Source organism: Sodiomyces alcalophilus, assembly GCF_042370955.1.
Source record: "Sodiomyces alcalophilus JCM 7366 unplaced genomic scaffold ACRALscaffold_4, whole genome shotgun sequence".
NCBI classification, from domain to species: domain Eukaryota; kingdom Fungi; phylum Ascomycota; class Sordariomycetes; order Glomerellales; family Plectosphaerellaceae; genus Sodiomyces; species Sodiomyces alcalophilus.
The window spans coordinates 1,355,704-1,373,328 of NW_027263535.1; the positions used below are offsets into that span (position 1 = coordinate 1,355,704).

The 17,625-nt window shown below is 56.0% G+C and overlaps 7 protein-coding genes across 7 annotated transcripts; 3 read left to right on the forward strand and 4 right to left on the reverse strand.

Moving 5' to 3' along the window:
• Positions 1 to 923: 923 nt before the first annotated feature.
• Positions 924 to 1,914, reverse strand: ACRALDRAFT_1064256 (uncharacterized protein; the record flags this gene model as incomplete). Its single annotated transcript, XM_071016937.1, has 2 exons — positions 924 to 1,751; positions 1,840 to 1,914. The coding sequence occupies 2 exons, from the start codon at positions 1,912 to 1,914 to the stop codon at positions 924 to 926; spliced, it is 903 nt and encodes a 300-aa protein (XP_070874741.1).
• Positions 1,915 to 3,034: 1,120 nt separating this feature from the next.
• Positions 3,035 to 3,670, reverse strand: ACRALDRAFT_1082153 (uncharacterized protein; the record flags this gene model as incomplete). Its single annotated transcript, XM_071019265.1, has 1 exon — positions 3,035 to 3,670. The coding sequence occupies one exon, from the start codon at positions 3,668 to 3,670 to the stop codon at positions 3,035 to 3,037; it is 636 nt and encodes a 211-aa protein (XP_070874742.1).
• Positions 3,671 to 5,904: 2,234 nt separating this feature from the next.
• ACRALDRAFT_211102 (uncharacterized protein) lies at positions 5,905 to 6,893 on the forward strand (the record flags this gene model as incomplete). Its single annotated transcript, XM_071023505.1, has 7 exons — positions 5,905 to 5,960; positions 6,042 to 6,060; positions 6,246 to 6,291; positions 6,378 to 6,573; positions 6,606 to 6,703; positions 6,756 to 6,758; positions 6,802 to 6,893. 7 exons carry the CDS (start codon positions 5,905 to 5,907, stop codon positions 6,891 to 6,893), a joined length of 510 nt encoding a protein of 169 aa, XP_070874743.1.
• A 538-nt stretch (positions 6,894 to 7,431) lies between these two features.
• Positions 7,432 to 8,564, forward strand: ACRALDRAFT_1071064 (uncharacterized protein; the record flags this gene model as incomplete). The annotated part of the gene is made up of 3 exons (XM_071017824.1): positions 7,432 to 7,751; positions 7,807 to 8,160; positions 8,255 to 8,564. The coding sequence occupies 3 exons, from the start codon at positions 7,432 to 7,434 to the stop codon at positions 8,562 to 8,564; spliced, it is 984 nt and encodes a 327-aa protein (XP_070874744.1).
• A 9-nt stretch (positions 8,565 to 8,573) lies between these two features.
• Positions 8,574 to 12,399, reverse strand: ACRALDRAFT_1082152 (uncharacterized protein; the record flags this gene model as incomplete). The annotated part of the gene is made up of 4 exons (XM_071019264.1): positions 8,574 to 10,165; positions 10,226 to 11,181; positions 11,256 to 12,087; positions 12,158 to 12,399. The coding sequence occupies 4 exons, from the start codon at positions 12,397 to 12,399 to the stop codon at positions 8,716 to 8,718; spliced, it is 3,480 nt and encodes a 1,159-aa protein (XP_070874745.1). The 3' UTR covers positions 8,574 to 8,715.
• Positions 12,400 to 13,950: 1,551 nt separating this feature from the next.
• ACRALDRAFT_1057294 (uncharacterized protein) lies at positions 13,951 to 15,558 on the forward strand (the record flags this gene model as incomplete). Its single annotated transcript, XM_071015908.1, has 9 exons — positions 13,951 to 14,085; positions 14,160 to 14,250; positions 14,338 to 14,444; positions 14,528 to 14,681; positions 14,748 to 14,771; positions 14,837 to 14,858; positions 14,929 to 14,971; positions 15,039 to 15,258; positions 15,338 to 15,558. 9 exons carry the CDS (start codon positions 13,951 to 13,953, stop codon positions 15,556 to 15,558), a joined length of 1,017 nt encoding a protein of 338 aa, XP_070874746.1.
• Positions 15,420 to 17,508, reverse strand: ACRALDRAFT_1050970 (uncharacterized protein). The gene is made up of 2 exons (XM_071015660.1): positions 16,353 to 17,508; positions 15,420 to 16,262 (listed from the first exon to the last, which is right to left on the reverse strand). The coding sequence occupies exons 1-2, from the start codon at positions 17,443 to 17,445 to the stop codon at positions 15,766 to 15,768; spliced, it is 1,590 nt and encodes a 529-aa protein (XP_070874747.1). The 5' UTR covers positions 17,446 to 17,508; the 3' UTR covers positions 15,420 to 15,765.
• Positions 17,509 to 17,625: the final 117 nt, after the last annotated feature.

The window sequence follows — 17,625 nt, forward strand, 5'->3', positions numbered from 1 at the left end:
TTCGTCGCAGAAAGTTTGACAGACAGTACGGAGTAATTATTTATTTACTGCGGTTGGTTGTAGTGTACATGTACTCGAGGGAGTTGGTTACCAGTTGGCGAAATGAGGGACGCATTCGGTGATCGGAAAGGGTCCTGGATACTCCTGAGTCCTTTCCCTGGGAAGAATGGAGACGCGCATGGGATAGATAATCATGATGCTCTTTAGTAATTTTGGTTGGACAATTTGGGGCCCTTGAATTGAGTGGAGAGCTACAGTGGGTACAGGTGGGTATTTTGCAGAACTTGTGACGTTATGTAGTGCCAAGGCCTTTCCGAATATTCTCTCAGCCAATCAAAGGGACGATTGGGTAAGATCATGGGAAGGAATAGCCCTGGTCAGAGTTACATTGTACGAAGTAGATAGCTCTTACTGTATCTACCCAGGTAGGAGACTAAAACTTCAACGGTCGCTCTTCCCTCGATACGATGATTATGTACAACATACCAAGTGCGATAGAAAGGCAGGGAAGACTCGTCCGTATACAATATATCCAGTCAATCTACTGCCAAACCCCGACGATGATTGCGCTCCTTTCCATCATTTGTGGTACTCAATTTTGATCGGCCAGCAAACGCTCACCACAACTGAAAAATACAACGGCTTTTTGACATTCAAATACTGGCGTTTCCAAGTTTCCCACAATCAGCCCATTCGGTTCTGCCGTTTGAAAGGAACGAAAAACGAACAACCAAAGTGGGCGCCATAACCAACAAACATTCCTGCACGCGTGTAGGGTATCATACAATGACTCTCGCTCGCCAAACATCCGTTTTCCCTTGCCTAGACGCGATTGCAAACAAATTTCAATGTCTCACCCCCGCCACTTCTTCTGCCTCTGCTCCTAATCACAGAAAAAAAAAAAAAAAAAAAGGAGTGACTCGCTAGACCCGATTCATCTCCGTGTCCTCAACACATTCCTTACCATCGGTCAAGTCGCAAGGTGCCGCCCGGAGCTCGCCCCGGAGAATCTCCACGGTGGACACCAGGGGGAATAGGAGCACAATCACGGAGACCAGCTGCCCGAAGCTCCACTCCTTCTCGCCCGCGGCCAAGGGGAAGCTAGGCCCGTGACCGAGCGCGTCGGACGCGAAAAGGCAGCGCACGATGGCTCCCGCGGCTAGCGCCCCCATGAGTAGCGTGCCCACCAGCTTGACCGCCTTGGCGAACCGTTGCGTGCGAGCGTGCAGGTACCAGCTGGCCAGGAAGAAGACCACCACGTTGGCCACCATGACGGCGATGGTGCCAAAGTAGCTCAGGCCGCTGCGGGAGCTACCGCTGCCGCTGACGTCCCGTTCCCAGACGCAGCCGATGGGGACAGGGTCGTCGGTCAGGCCCCGCTCGACGGCGCGGAGGATGAAGACGCCATAGACGACGGAGAGCGCCATGTTGACGAACATGAGCAGCTGGCGCAGCCACCGCAGCACCCAGTCGCGCCGGAAGTCGCGGACGAGGGCGAGCAGCGTCGCATTGTGGACCGTCTGGCTGAGCAGGCCCAGGCACCAGATGATGAAGAAATGATACGATATCATGGATTCCCACTTGGCCAGGCCGACGGCGTGGAGACCGATGCCCAGTAGGATCTGCTGGTCCGAGTAGCTGCTGAGGAGGCGGCGGCGGATCGTGGACGGCTTGCCCTTGAACTCGGACAGGATGATGGTCAGACTCAAGATGAGGGAGATGCCGGCCGTGAAGAAGAAGGACAACAGGACCTGCGAAGATTCGTTAGCGTTTTTGTCTCTTTTTTGTTCGTTATCTTGTCCCATGTTCAATTATCCGAAAAGGGTGCAGTCAACTTACACCAGTGCCGGCGACGCCCGCATCGCAAGCCACAAGTCCTGTGGGTGGGTATCGACACACATTGGGGAATTCCATGAGGCCGCGAACCCAAGTCTCAAGTTGCCAAGGAGAATTCAAGGTCGGAACGACTATGGCGACTGGTTAAAGTGAAAGGCCCGAAGAGTTGCGGAAACCATGAAAATAAGAAGAAAGAAAGGTGATGCAGGTGAGCAAAATATAATGTTTCCCGTTCCCCCCTGTCACACTCTTCGTCCGCAGGACCAAGTCCACCTCCGTGTCTTGCTCTATCTGTATCAGTGGTCAGCCGTGACTGATGGTGGCGGGGACGGTTTCGCGTATAAGTTGCCGCGAACTGGAATGCCTCGTCGTTTTCTCTTTTGCGCAGCGTGGCTGGCTCGAGCTAGTTGTACGGAGCAGCTTGGCCGATGACGGTTTGCTTGGTGCGGTTTCCGCGGCAAGCCACAGATGAAGACCTATTTATTGATTTACGATGCAGTGTTAAGCGCCTTCAATTGCGATGAAACGACTCCCCCGGGCCGCGACAGAACGACTGGTCGTCGGCGCTTTGTGCTGAACCAGGGGCTATTTTCAGGATGAATTACATTCATTGAAGGACCCTTCATTGAATTATTTCCTGTTTCTATTTCAAACAAAGGTACTCTTTTTTTTTTTCTTCTATTATTATTACACTTCTTATTTGGTTCTTTGTGGTGTGATTACCGCGCGGGTATCCTCTCGTCGCAATCCACCAAAGGACCAATCTAGCAAGTATTATCTATACATCCCCGCTGCAAATAGCTAGCTGTCTTTTGACTTTTGACAGGTGATGAATTGTTTTAGGATAGGTGGTCTTGTGATACCAACACCCACACGCCTTACCCCGACCACATTCACGTTCGGGCACGTGACTCGACTGTCCTGTCGACATGGGAATTCCGCAACGACACTGGCTTCGATTAAGGGTATCTATATAAAACAATCTGTTGTCTGACGCCACCGAAAAGCAAAGCAAGGTATTTTGACAATGAAACCACCGAAACAAAAAGAAGAAAGAATGACGGAAAGAAAGAAACAAAACATGGTGTACTGCAGTCTTTGAAGCGTCCTGTGTTCCGCTGCTGAACATTCAGACCGTGAGGCCAAGTCCCGGGGCATCTGACCCCATCTACATATTCTCGGGGGCATCCATCCCCACTCACATGCTCTCAGGGGGTATCATGGCCGACCTCCGTTTTCTCCGGCTCGACACGGCCGAGCTAAGGCACGTATCGCCGCAGCCTGTGCACACGCGGGACTCGTAGCGGTCCGTCTTGCGCCTCAGGTGGCCGCAGGCGCACATCCACAGCTCCTCGTGTTCGCGGGTGCGGATCTGGTCGCCGGGGCCGTAGAAGCCCGAGTAGACGCCGCACTCGATGCAGAAGAGGGGCAGGTTGAAGCGGAGGGCGGGCGCGGGCACGGGGGCGGTGGGGTCGTCGTCGCGCCGCAGCCGGCCGTCGGGGAACAGGATCGCCGTCTGGGCCTGGTCGATCTCGAAGCACGCGGGGGGAAGCATCCGGAAGCAGAGGAGCTGGCAGCCCATCCGCTTGCAGTTTTTGGAGAGGAGCTCGGCTTTGAGGACGGCGGCTTTGCTTTGCCATGAGCGGTGCGGCGGGGCTGGTGCTGGCGCGGGTGCTGGGGCTGGCACTGACGCTGTCGCTGTCGCTGGGGCTGGCGGGTGGGAGATGGGGCGGAAGAAGCGCTGCGAGGGGGACGGGGGAGGTTGAGGCGCGTTGGCTTCGGCGGCCGGCTTGGGTGGAGGCCGGGTGGTGTGTGTTTGGGGGTCGATGGCCATGGTGTGCAAGAGGAGAGGAGAGGTTGAGGTGGTTGCGGTGGCTGTCTCGTTGGAGAGTTGGAAGGGAGTTGTCAAGTGGCGGCGCTGAGATTCACAACGTAAGGTGTCTTGTGGTGTCTGATGGTGTCTTATAGTGTCTTATAGTGCCTGATAGGAGTAGACAGTTTATATGGATGGAACTGCTTAGAGTAGTTGTGTGGTGTAGTTGTTTGGGTCGAGGGACATGAACAAGACGACGAGAGCTACGTTTTTAACTTCGATTCAACACAACCATCATCAAGAAGATGTCAGCCACTTGCAGATAAAAGCGCCAAACCACAGTTGAAGTCTCCGTATCCGATGCGAATCGGCAATGTCCTTGTCTTCTTTACAGATGGGCGACATGGACCGGGGTTGGTTGGTTAAAGGCGTTCTGCCCGAGTCGGAAGGTTAGGTCAGGCTAGGTTAGGTCCAGCAAGGGGTGTCGGGTCGTCTTTGCCTAGTTCAATCTAGAGGACGATGGAAGGAGCGGGAAAGGACGGGGAGTGCCAAAGCGTGATGCACGATGTGCTATGCGGGTTGCGGGTTGTGGGTTGGGTTGCGGGCTGCAAACCGCATTAGTCGAGGTAGGAGGAGCGGATCGAGGCCGGTTGGTCGAGCCGATCAACATATGGTGTCGACATTTGCGCGTCATTCGTTAACCTTTTGGTCCTTGTCGTGGCGCCCGCTACATAAGGTACCGTTGTATGCTGTTGCCAGACGTGACAGGGCTGTGCCGCTGGCCGTGGGGCGTGGGGCATGGGCGATTAGGCTATGGCGAGCTGGGCGCCAAGCAGAGTGATTACTCTTCCCGGAAGCAAGCTCACAGCTCCCGCGTGTGGAGACGATCACGTTCGTCCGGTTTGTTCTGTTGATGTGGGGAGAGGCGAGGGAATAGGAAGTGAAGGGGGAACATGCCGCAAGACATCGCCTCGGCTCTTGACCGGGGGCCGGCCGGGTTGCGGTGCCCACATGTAGCGGCCGGAAGTGTGTACCTACAGTACTTTCAGTACCTTTGTTGATCAGAAGTGAGGCGAACTAGTGTGTCCCATACGCTTGGGAGGTCGAGGACGACGAATAGGATAAATAGCATTAATGTGCATCGCTCGCTGCGACAGTGCGAGGGAGTCGAGTACAACGTAGTCTAGCCGCCAACCAACCGCCAACCGCCAGACACGCGGTGATCTCCGGCCATGGGCCATTGGGCTGGTTTCTTCCGCTTTTGTACGACTTTGCAACAAGGAGGCTGTACTCTGTATTTTCTTCAGCCTTTGCATAAGTGAGATGGTTGCAGAAGCTGGTCGCCAACTGCCTGGCGGGAGGGTAGAGTTCAAGGGGTCTAGGGGGAGTGAAAATGAGGGAGAGCTCGCACGGTGGTAAGAAAGGGGAATACAATACTCCCCATATCTTTATGCTATCCATCATAAATGGCTATGATTGTGCCGGATGGTCAGGCTTTGGACCAAGTCTGGAGAAAAGATGAGAAAGAAACCGAATAGTTGGGAACTGGGGAGTCCAGTCCAGATCATGTGAGGAGCAATCACTGCGAGCCGGGGTGTATGAGGTGTGGGCCGTGTGTGTGGTGGTTCCTCCGGGGAGCGCATCCGGGAGAGAACAGGCGGGGCTGTTTGACAGGGGCACTCAGACTCGACGATGTGATGCAGTTGTGCATGCGAGGCCGAATGAGGTAGGGAGAGAGAAGAGAATAGGGACAATAAAAGAGAATACATGGAGAAAAGGGAGGATGCTGACAAACACGAGAAAGTGGTCAGTGCGGTCAGTGCGAGTGAATTAGGCCGGCCGGCCTGTGATATCGCCCGCTCCGACAATGGGAGATTGTGATTCCGAGTTGCTGGGACGCCCGAAGCGCCGACAAAGGAACCAAGCGGCGGACTAATCATAATAAGCAGTCGTGTCGTGGTTCGTCTCAGTTGAGAGTCGAGGCGATCTTCATTTCCTTTCGGGGAAACTGAGGCCGAGAAAAGAGGGTCATGAAGTAGGGAGGCTGTAAGTCCTGCGAACAGAACGTCGGCATCAGCACGCCTCGGCACGATGCTTTCATTGACCGACTTTGCTGATAAACACCCGGGAGAGTGGTAAAGGTGGGAGGGGCAAGCAGTTGTTTTCAACTCTTTTTGGTCTGGACGAGCCTGAGACAACATCGTATTGTATTGTATACGTTGTCCTGTAAATTGTTTGTCCGGCTTGGAGAGAAGATGGTTGGAACGGAATTGGATCGCGAGGCGGAATTGACCGCGAGAGAACACAAAGGGTGTGGAGCCTTAGTAAGCGGTTTTTATGTGCTTCGGGAGGTACCGTAAGAAGCGACTCGGCAAAGTGTGTGAAACTGTAGGACGATGCAATTTCGTCTGGTGTATCTATTAAAGTCCAGGTCTTCTTCTCATATTCGACGGAAAAAAAGATTCGTTTATTCATTTTCGTTCTTCTCTTTTTTTTTTCAAAAAAAAAAAAAAAAAAAAAAAAAAGAGAGACAAAAAAAAGAGAGAGAGAGAGAGAGTTGAAAAGAAAAAGCCTTGGAACAGTTTAGTGACTTCAGTTCATCCACCCAGCGAATGGCATTACACGGTTTGGTTATAAGCGAGGTTGCACTGCTGCCTTAGGTATACATTTTAAGCCAATGAAACCACGCCCTTATAGCTTAGTCTACCTAATCGGGCAGTAGCGTGAGGGAACCCTCCCTCTTGTCATTATCCCCATCTCTCCGTCTCCCCGGCCGGCCTGGAGCTCAAGAGCATGGTGAATCCCTTGACCGTGGCCGCCGTGTCGCCTCACAGCGGTTGCTCCTTGGTGCTTGTAGGTTCCAGATTTATGATATGTATTCTGCTTGACAAATATGGAGCTACGACTATGATTTACGAACATGTGTTTTCCATTTGCTTGTTGTTTGACGGTAAAGGATGAACTCGTCTCCTGGGCTGGAACTAATAAAAGAGAACGCGACTCCAGTAATTCAAGAGAGCCTTGAGTCTCGATATCCCCGCCAACCCCGTCCTGTTTGTTTTTCGTTTCTATTTGCTCATTTCTTTACAAAACCACGTTTGCTTGACGCTTTTGCGTAGGCGCGTAGGTGAAGCTCTCACACGGTCAACCGTCTAGAACAGGTTTTTCTCTGGGTTTCATGATATGCTCATTTCCACATCTTGACGTTCTTTCCAAACTTGGCGATTCATCGACACTTTCCTAGGGAAACAGGTCTCCTAACCATTCCTTATACTTCCTTCCCATATTTTGAAGCATCATGGCCCAATCACCGACGGTGCAACGACAACAACAAACAATGAATTCAGACCCTGCCTCCTCCGCCGCAAACATCGGTCTTGGGACTGCGTAACACTCCTTCAGGGTCACTTTTTTCCTCTTGGTTTCCTGCTCATCCTGTCAAGCGATATATCGACTATATTCAATATACCAGCCCCATGTCGACTATTGTATCGTCATTTCCCGACCACCCTTTCTTCCCATCATAAGCACCCACCAAATCTCGGCCACTGCTTTATAGGTATGTTCAACGAGTAAAAAGACGAGTCGGCCTGGTCTCCTGGAACTCATACCAAGGGGGAGTCTGGATGAAGACTTTTCTTGGGAGTCAAAAGAAAAAAAGAAAAAAGAAAATGCTAACATGGGGACTCAAAAGCAGCTACGAGACGCCGCTCGCCCAACTTCCAGCGGCTCTTTACCACTCGACTTCGGATAATCCCTGGGCATATCAATACTAAGACAGCATGGACGATTCGCATGTGAGGGGCCAGACAGGCATGTCTGACAGGGAAGGAGATGGAGATGATTCGTATGGTCATCTCGAAGTGGGCAGCGAGTATGACGACAAGAGCAGCAGCAGCAGCAGCAGCAGCAGCAGCAGCAGCAGCAGCAGCAACAGCATATACATCGATGACACCACGTTGTCGACACATGATGAACCGGACGACACGAGTGCGAGCAGGTCGGGCCGCCAGAGTCATCACACGTCAGGGATAACGACTCCTGATATTGAAGCGGGCACCCTCCACGAGCGCGCCACGGATCCAGAAGAGACTGAAACTGAGTAAGCCGTCCCCTTAATCGATCGATTTACGCCATATTTCTAACAATCCCAACAGGCGACGACCCATTGTCTACACCGCCCTAGGTCCGGCCCGGTTGACCATCAGCTTGACATCCAGGCCATCTCTCCTATCCACCCTCGGAGAAGACGACTGCCTCTTTTCCAATGACTTCTTCGAGGTCAGAAAATCTCCCGTCGCGGGATGGGGTGCCTTTGCTGTCAGGGATCTCTGGCAGGGGGAACACATCCTGATGGAGCGGGCCGTGATCCATGCCTACGATTTCAACCTCATGGAGGCGTTCAACAAGCTCGACGACGTCGATAAGCAGATTGTTCTCGACCTGCATGCCCATAATCCCGCCGACTCGTCCGTTAAAGCCCGCGTCTTCTCGGCATGGCACACCAACAAGTAAGTTGGCTCTTCGCCGTTTTACTTTCTATTTTCCTCTCTGAGATACAGCTCTGGCTAAATCGGCACCGGCACTGACCTACCATCACCCCAGCTTTGCATGCCCCAGGGGCGGCAGAGGCGACGGCCTTTTCCCCGTCGCCTCGCGCTTCAACCACGCTTGCTCCTCCAAGTACAACGTCAAGTATTGCTACGACGGGATCGAGAAGGTGCTCGTGTTCACCGTCTCGGCCACCGTGGTCCAGGCCGGCCAGGAGCTGACCATCACCTACGGGAAAGACCCGGATATCCTCAAGGAGAAGTACGGTTTCGAGTGCCGCTGCGGGGGGTGTGAGGGCGCCTACCAGAGCTTTCTCGCCCGAGAGTATGGACTGGCCGTCGCTGAGCGGGCGCCAGCTCTGTAGATGGTGTAGGTGAAGGATGTTGCTAGACGTAACGATGTAGTGCATTAGATATCTAGAGCCACCCAATACCCCTGAATTCCATTTTTTGTCCCATCAATACTCATTACAGTCATCGGAATCAATATCACCCACCATGACCTTCATCGGTCAACTAACACCCCGCTGCCGCCACCGCCTCGCCCAAATCCCCATCCCTCAACGCTTCCAACAAAGCCCTCGTCGAGTCCCGATCGGCCTTGTTATCCTCCACCGCCTGTCCTATCTCCTCCCACGCCTTCTCCATCCAGTCGCCCGCCCCCTGCTCCCCCTCCCCACCGCCTACACCCTCGTGGTCCACGTCGTCCAGGTACATGCTGTCGAACCCGCCCCCGGCGTTGGGCGAGGTGTTGTCGTCGAGCGAGAAGGACGCGGCCAGTACTTCGGAGGAGAGCCCCGCGATGCCCTCGGATGGGGGCCGTGGCTGCTGGTTCTGGTTCTGGTGGAGGCTCATCCGGCTCATGTTGGCGTCCATGTCGACGTCCATGCTGCCGCTGCGGCCGTGGCCGTGGCCGTGACCGTTGTTATTGGTATGGTTCCCCTGCTGATGGGGCGACATCTCGTCCGGCAGGCCTACGGGACTGTTACCCTGCGCGGAACCCGGCGAATCCGTGTCCTCGTCGGACGGAATCGCCGTCACCGTCCCCGGCTGGAGGTTGAACAGGGACGGCCGCAGCGTGCCGCTCTCAAAGTCGACCGCCTGGAGCATGGACATGTTTGCGGTGGCGCCCGTCGTATCGATGGAACCCAGGAAAGAATGCGAATTGCCCAGGGTATCGGCGTAGGCTGACGATAACGAGCCGTCCATTCCCATTCCCATGCCCATACCCATGTTCAGGTTCATGTTCATGCCCATGCCGCCTGCACCCCCCGCCGACGATGACGCCATGGCCGCGTACTCGTCGTCCAGGCGCTTCTTGTTCTCGAGGAGGCTCTTCAGCGGGTTGAACCCGCCGGTGAACAGGCCGCGGAGGCTGGCGGGGAAGTCCCGGTCCTCGGGGAGACGGCCCTTGGAGAGCGAGAGGTCCATGGTTAGGGCGAGCCGGAGGTACGACGACGGCTGCGACGCGAGGATGTCGGTCCAGTCCGAGATGGGGCGGGTCGGGGCCGTCGGGGGCAGGTCGAGCTGGGCGAGGTTGACGATGTGGCGGATCGTCTCCGACACCTGGTCCACGCCGTCGTACTGAGGTTGGTATGTCTTCATGGCCTCGATGAGGATGTTGAGTCGGTTCTGTTTGACGGCGGACGAGGTGTTGGGGTCGCCGGACGAGGAGGGAGATTGCTTGGAGAACGGTGTGGACGGGGCGGACAGCTTGACGTCGAGGATGTGGAGGACGAGCGGTAGGGCGGTGCAGGCTACGGCGCTGATGGGGAGCCAGCGAGCTAGGCGGAGTTGGATAAGCTCCCTCAGGCATTCGGTCACGCCCGACGCGGCATCTTGAAGCTCGTGGCGGTTCTCGCCTATGATGGCTAGGTCGCGCGTGGGTATTGTGTCAAAGGAGGGGGCGGCGGCCGTGATGGCTAGATGGAGGACTTCGTGGTGACTTAGAACGACGCGGGACGAGCTGAAGGCGATGTTAGTTGTTTGGAAAGGAAGAAGGAAAGCAGACGGGAGGTTAACATACTGGTAATACATGTACATGAGGTTGGTGTAGAGGATAACCGAGTCGTGCTGAAACTCGCTCCCTCTTCCACCTCTACCCCCGGCATTCCTGGACGCATCACGCCCTCCACCCATGGGGAAACGCAGCGTGACGTCCTTGTACCACCGCCGCAGGGCAATCTTTCCGTCGCGGACGCGCGCCCTCTCCTCCGCCCGCATCTCGCGGCCCCAGCCGGGGCTATCGTCGAGGGGGAAGACGAGGACGAGCACGTCGGTGAGGACGACGCAGAGCTCGACCAGCTGCTCGAGCACCTCGGCCAGGCTGCGCTTGGTGGCGGGGGGGTAGACGCGGGAACGGGAAATCTCGTCGGCCAGGTCCGGGACGCCCAGGGCCGGGCAGTTGGGGGCGGCGTCCGGGTCGAAGTGGGCGCGGGTCAAGTGCAGCGGGCGGCGCATGCCGAGGCCCATGACGCGGTCGCGGATGATGCAGCACCACCAGAGCCTCTTGAGGGTGTTTTGCTTCTTCGCCGCCAGGGCGTATTGGTGATCTTGCTGCTGCTGCTTCTGTTGCTGGCTTTGATGCCGCGACTGTTGACGCTGCTGCTGCTGGCCGTTGTGGTACGGGTTGTGCCCCTGCGCATGCTGGTTCGGCGGCGAGGAGGCCGACGCGGAAGACGGGCAGGGGGACGGGGAGCCGTCAAAGATGCCGGTGGCCGACGGTGAAAAGGACGCGTAGTGGTGCGCTTCGGCCGTCTTGGCGTGCTGGATGGCGATGGAGAGCCAGGCGGCGTTGGGTTTCCGGAGACCCGGGGTGGCCGGGGGAGACCAGAAGGAGAGGAGGAGGGCGGCCTGGGAGATGGCGAGGGGCGAGAGTTCGGTGTCGAGGTCGTGGAGGAGCTTGGCGCGGCGATAGAGCGCGGCGCGAGCGGTGCGGATGGAAGTGTAGCCCAGGGCCTTGATGGAGTTGCGCGAGACGAACTGCGGTGTGTTAGGAGGCACGGTAGGACACAGGGAATAGGTCTCTAGAGAGCCGTCGCGGAGGCGAGACTTACATTACATGATGCAAAGATCATGGACTGGAAGAGGAGGAGGGACATTGTATCGTTGGAGGCGGCAGGGCCGCAGTACATATCCCAAAAGTCTCCCTCGTTGAGCATGGGGAGCAGTGGATGGACATGGAGGAAGTACTGCTGGACAAATTCGTCGAGGATGCGTCGGGTCGGCACTCGCAAGCAGCCCTGGAGCTCGAGGTAGTTGACGTCCTGAGCGGGGATGTTGGGGAGGTTGCCGATGGTAAGGAAGGGATAGTAGGAGTAAGTAACGTCGGAATTGAGACCTAGACTGTTGCTGGACCGGTCATTACTGCTGTTGTCGTGGTTGTTGGTCGCCCAGTGGGCTGAGGCTTGAGAGTTGAGCGAGAACAAGGTGTTGGAGCTCGGGAAGGTGGTTGACGCAAAAGGGGTAGAAGAAGAGCCGGCCGAAGCACCGGCGGCACCTCCCGAGGGCATCCTGGCCGGGTCGGTGGCCCTGGCATGACGGTCGTGATCGTGCCTCTGGCTATGTGAAGAATGGCTCGCGTCAGCCGTCTCTGATGGCTGTTCTGTGGTCCCCGAGACGTGGGTGTAAGGGGAATCCCCCTGCTGGCGTGCTCCTGGATGTTGTGGTTGGCCCACGGGCTGAGTCGAAGCTGGAGCGGGCACTTGATCGCGTGGCGCCTCGTTGATATTATGCCGAGCTGGCGGCGAGGCCAGGGGAATGGGCTGGCCATCGAGACGCGACTTGACGACGGTCTCGGCGGAAATGGCCGTGGGAGGTGCGGCCGTGGGGGAGTACGGCGGATAGGAGGCCTGTACGTTCTCGGCGCCTTCGCGCTGCGCTCTCCTACTGTTAAGGGGTGGGTATGTCAGTAAGTTGGGCGAGAATAGTGAAGGGGCAAAGGCAGCAGAGTACTCACAATCTCGAGGCGCGGCCAGTGACGACGCAGGTCTCGCTGTCGAGATAGCAGTTCATGCAAGGTCTTCCCCGTTGCGAAACGTCACAGCGGACCTTGCGGGCTCGGCAGGACAAACATGCCTTGGGGGCGCGTTTGCGAATCTTGGTGGGAAGTTTGGTCATCTTTGGGTCCGATGCCGCGTCTGAAGCTGATGTCGTGGAGGCTGGCACTTGTGCCTGGGCCATCTCTGTGGGAGCCGCCATTGTTGCGGGGGGACAATACCCCTGAGATGGGGATGACGATGTTGTAGTTTGAGAAGCACCTCAAACGAAGAGTAGACAAAGGTAAAGCACGTCGAGATGGTGACACGGACAGTGATAGGACGACTCAGGAGTTTGGAGTAGGGTGAGAGATGCCGTATGGTGGTATGGATGAGATGTCGAGAATGCGAGCAGGTAGGACGAAGAGGAAAAAGAAGAAGAAAACAAAAAAGTGCCAGATTCAGACACGATATTTGGAGAAATGGATGGGTTCTAGTGGGTGGCTTGAGGGGGAGGGGGGCAAAATACAGACGCAAGAAGAGAGATACGACACGAGGGACGATCCAAGCATCCCTGTCCCATGTCGCAAAGAGGATCCGTCAGGGACTAGTGACGCTAACACGGTCACGCAGTGGAGATAGAGCTATTCTCCGTTGCGGGGGATGGGGGCAAAAGTTGGAGATCATATCCGCAGAGGCATCTTCAGGGATTCAGGGTAGGCAAGGAGAGGAAACGGTTGGTTGAACGGCAGCGTTCGTGAGGACAAGGGCCCCTCCCCCAAAGTCTAGTGTCATCGGGTCCGGATTCGGAGGACGGGATTTGGAGAGGCCCGGGAATCTGGATCCAGCTGAGAAGAAAAGGCGATTCCATGCTGATGATGTGCGCCTAGGATCATGAGAGACCTCGCTGCTCTCATCAGTCGATATCATGCGAGACTTGCCACCACGACTCGAGGAACCGCACGATTCTTGTCTTGTCCTCTTCACTAAGGCCTCTTGACTTCAAGGAAAGGGAGGTCAACTCATGTTTTCACCGGAGAGTTTGGTTTGTACGACCTCTGACTTGGCGTCCCCGGCGCAGACGGAGATAGGGGTTTGTCACTCCCTACGAGTTAGGTGAGTGGGATGAAGAGATTTCCTGGGAGCCCTCCTGACCGAAACGGACCCCACCATACCACCTATGACTGATCGTAGGGAAAACCGGGAGAGTCTGGGCCTGTCGCCAGTTCGATGGCGACTGAGGGCGACTGGGAAACGATGTGTTTTGAGGGAAACTGTTTACCGAAGCAGCCGCGGCTCTTCGGTTAAAGAGAACCAGACTTTTGGGTCCGGATGACATAAGCATTTCCCCAAACGATCTGGCTCCACCTCCGCAAAACCCCCAGTGTTACGAGTCATGGTACCTGGTTTTAAGCTATCTTTGACACGTGTCTTGACTCGCGCGTGGAAAAACGTCTCCGGAGAAGGTTTCCGGTGCGGCGGAAATGTAGACCGCTCGTGGCGCAGTAGTGGCGTAGTGAGGCGGACCGGACCATCATTCCTGACCGACACGTGCCTTCGGTGTGTACTCGGTATCTTCGGTGTCATCGCGGATCAGGATTGAAGCCTTCATGTTCCTATCCCTAGCACGTAACACGTAACGGCAATACACGTAGGAACAGCTTACACGATGATTCGCTCCAGCTTGTTCCTATCATTACTTCTCCAGCCCGTGCTGGCAGGGACTAGCGACTATGGCCAGGTCCCATTACACCATACCGGCTCCCGTGATGACATGGACTTTATCGACAGCGGCTACTACTTCGGCATACGGACCTTTGCCAACCTCCCGTACGTCAATTGCTTCTCGGACCGCGAGTCGGAAGGTCGACCGTACGACATTGCCGTCATTGGCGCGCCTCATGATACCGTAAGCTCGATTTTGTTTGTCCTTTGTTCAGGACGCATAGCACCTCAACTGAAGTACAACGCTGAAATCGACAGACGACCACGGGCAGACCTGGGGCCCGATATGGCCCTTCGGGGATTCGCATAGGAAGCCAAAGGAAGGGCCCAGAGACGAGCATCTACACGGGTGAGCGGGATGATCGTTGTCACATCTTCGTTCATCATCCGAAGCATTCATACTAAGCTTGAACCCCTTTATTTTGACAACAAATAGGTCGCACCCCCTTTAGAGAATGGGCCACGATTGTCGACTGCGGTGACGCCCATCTGACTTGGCTCGACAGCCGAGTCTCCCTCGAGCGTCTCGACAAGGCGCATAGGGTTCGTTCAATGCTCCCAGGATGAAGCTATAACGGCTCCGGAACATGATCGTCATGGCTGACTAGAAATGAAATCAACAAAAGATCGTTGCTAGCCGTCCCGCCGCCAACTCGTCCGTCTCACAAACCCCCCGGATCCTTACCTTGGGGGGAGACCACACAACCACCCTGTCCGCTTTGCGGTCAACGTACGAGAAATGGGGTCCTGTGTCTGTCATACACTTTGACAGCCACATCGGTGAGTGAGCCCCGACTTGTCATGCTTGCTACCTAGTGCGAGGCGGAACTCACCATGCTATTCAAGATACCTGGGATCCTTCTGTTCTTGGTATGTTGATACCCGACGTAAACTGTGTTGCCCGCTCGTTGCGTGTCTGTGTCTGACTGGAATAGGTGGTGATATCTCCGACTATGCGTGAGTTACTCTCACTTCATGGGCAAACCATTTCATCTCACTATACTGATACTAAGCCGTGCCGTCTCAGAGCACTGAACCACGGGACATTTCTTCACATCGCCCATGAAGAGGTAGATCAATGGATTCCCTTCCAACTTGTACATCGCACCTTGACATGCTGACGAGGACTTTCCCAAGAACTTGATCCTAGACTCGTCTATCCATGCTGGCATTCGAGCAACTGCTCGAAAAGCCGACATGAAGAACGACGTTCGCTGCGGCTTTGACACGATCACAGCTCGAGACCTCGACAGGTTGGGAACGGACGGTGTCATCTCGCGAATCAAAGACCGCGTGGGCGAAACCAACGTCTACATCAGCGTAGACATTGACGTCCTAGACCCTGCCTTTGCCCCAGGTGTGTCATTCTGCTTGTCTTCTCGCCTTAGACACCCCCGTGCTATACAAGTCAGCATGGAAACTGACGGCATACTCAGGGACGGGCACTGCCGAGCCAGGCGGCTGGTCGACCAGAGAGTTCTTGACAGTCTTGGAAGGTCTCGAAGGCCTCCCTATTGTCGGGGCAGATGTTGTCGAGGTCGCCCCGGCATATGATACCAACGGCGAGATTACCGTCCTGGCTGCTGCTGAAATCGCCTACTCGCTGATCGATTTGATGGTCTTTAAGCCGGTAAAGTCAAAGGCGGACTTGGCCTGAGTTTGCGTAGTCCGCTATAATCACCATATCCCTTGCTCCGCGGCGTTTGGCGGAATGATAATAATGATGATAGTTATAACCACAATAATAAGACAAAAAGGAGACCGCCCAGCCAACGCCCGCAGCAATGCATCACTTTGATGGTATTCCCAGCCCCAGAAGCCGTCCCAGCCCGTTTTTCTTTCTCGGATTCCCTACACTCCCCTTCTAATCCCAGTATCGAATCTGCCCATCCATGCCGGCGGAAACAAACTTGCTCGTCTCCTGCGGATGCCACTCGAGGCACGTGATGGCCTGGTCGCCGGCCTTGAGCTTGTGGTACATCTTGCACGTCTTCCAGTCCCAGAAGCAGATGTAGCCGAGCGTGTCGCCCGAGGCGAGGAACTGGCCGTCCGGGCTGATGGCGATGTCGATGGCCGTCCCGGCGTTGTTGTGCCCGCGGTACGACTTTTTGCGGTTCTGCCGGAACTTGTCCGTGGCGCCGTACACGACCACCTGGTTGTCCGAGCTCTGGTACGCCACGTACTTGCCGTTGGGGTGCAGCGCCGACCTCGTCATCGGGTACATGTACGGCTCGGCGATGTACTTGATCGGCACGGGGATGTTGTAGTCCCACGCCCGCAGCGACTTGTCGTCCGACGTGGTCATGAAGCGCCGGCCTTGGTCCACGAACGTGATGGTGTTGATGGCCGCAAGGTGGTGGTCTGTCAAGGCTGTTAGTCGTGCACTTTCTTGATGGGGGAAAGGACGTCAAAAAGAAAAGAAAAAAAGAGAAGAAAAAAAAAAAAACGCACCGTAATCTTGAACAATATCGTTGCCCGCCCTCGTATCCCACTGAATAATCTTCTTGTCCGACATGCCCGCCACAAACTCGTGCGCGTGCTCGACCGTGGGATTGAACCGCACAACATGCGGCGTCTTCCCCGTCGAGAAGCGCGAGATGCACTGCCCCGTCTCGGTATCCCAGAGCTTGACCTGCCGGTCAAAGCTCGCCGACAAGAACCGCGTCCCCTCCGTGTTGAAGGTAATGTCGCACACCGCCTTGGAGTGGCCCGAGTACGTCCGCAGCAGTTCCCTCTGGTGGTACACGTCCCAAATCTTGACCGTTGAGTCGGCCGACGACGAGAGCAGCAGGTGGCCCGACTCGGGGAAGAACCGCGTGCCCGTGATGGCGCCGCCGTGGTCCTTCCATCCGTGGATCTGCTTCTTGGGGATGTAGTTGGTGATGCTCCCCACCTCCTTGCGCAGGTCGACGTCCAGGTTCTGCGGCACGTGCATGTAGGTCCGTCCTTGGTAGTCCCGCTCCTCAGCGCCGTGGAACGTCGTCGTCTCTTCGCCCAGCTCCTCAATCTCCTTCCGCCGTGCGAGCGCCGTGGGCGGAGCGCGTAGTACCGTGCCGCTCTCGACCACGTCGTCGTCGTCCGTGACCTCGACGTACTCCTCGTCGCTCGCCAGCTCCTCGCCCTCGCCTACCACTTCGTACTCGTCCCGCCGGTACCGCGCCCACGGGCCCACGTAAGCGCCATCGCCCTCGACAATCGTCGCGTCGCCCTTTGCCTCTCTGGCTGCTCGTATCCGTGCCGCTTCTTCTTTCACGGCCGTGCCGCTCTGGTACTCTCTTTCGGGTCCTCCTTTGCGCTCGATGGCTCGGTGTTTGGCTCGGAATGTGTGTTCGGATACGTACGTCTCCTCCGCAAAGCCCGTGGGGACGTTTTTCCGCTTGAGATTCGCCGTCTCGTCCTTGAATGGATTCGCAGGGCCGAGCTTGGGGCGAGCAAGGTCTTCGCCCGAGTAGGGGACGACGGCGTGGTCCTGTGGTGTCTCTCGCCGCACGATGAGCGCATCCTGCGGCGCCATATTGGCCGGGTATTCCCCCAAGCCTGACATGATGGGCGAAACTGACGAGGAAAATGGGGTCGGAGTCGAATTCTAGGTGCTGATGGTATTGAGGATTTCGTTTCTTTTTCCCCGTCGCGTTTTCTCCAGGTCGCATGCACGAAACAAAAGTGACGTACCCAGTAAGGAAACGAGGTCACGTGATTTTACAACAGGTCCACCACTCCACCT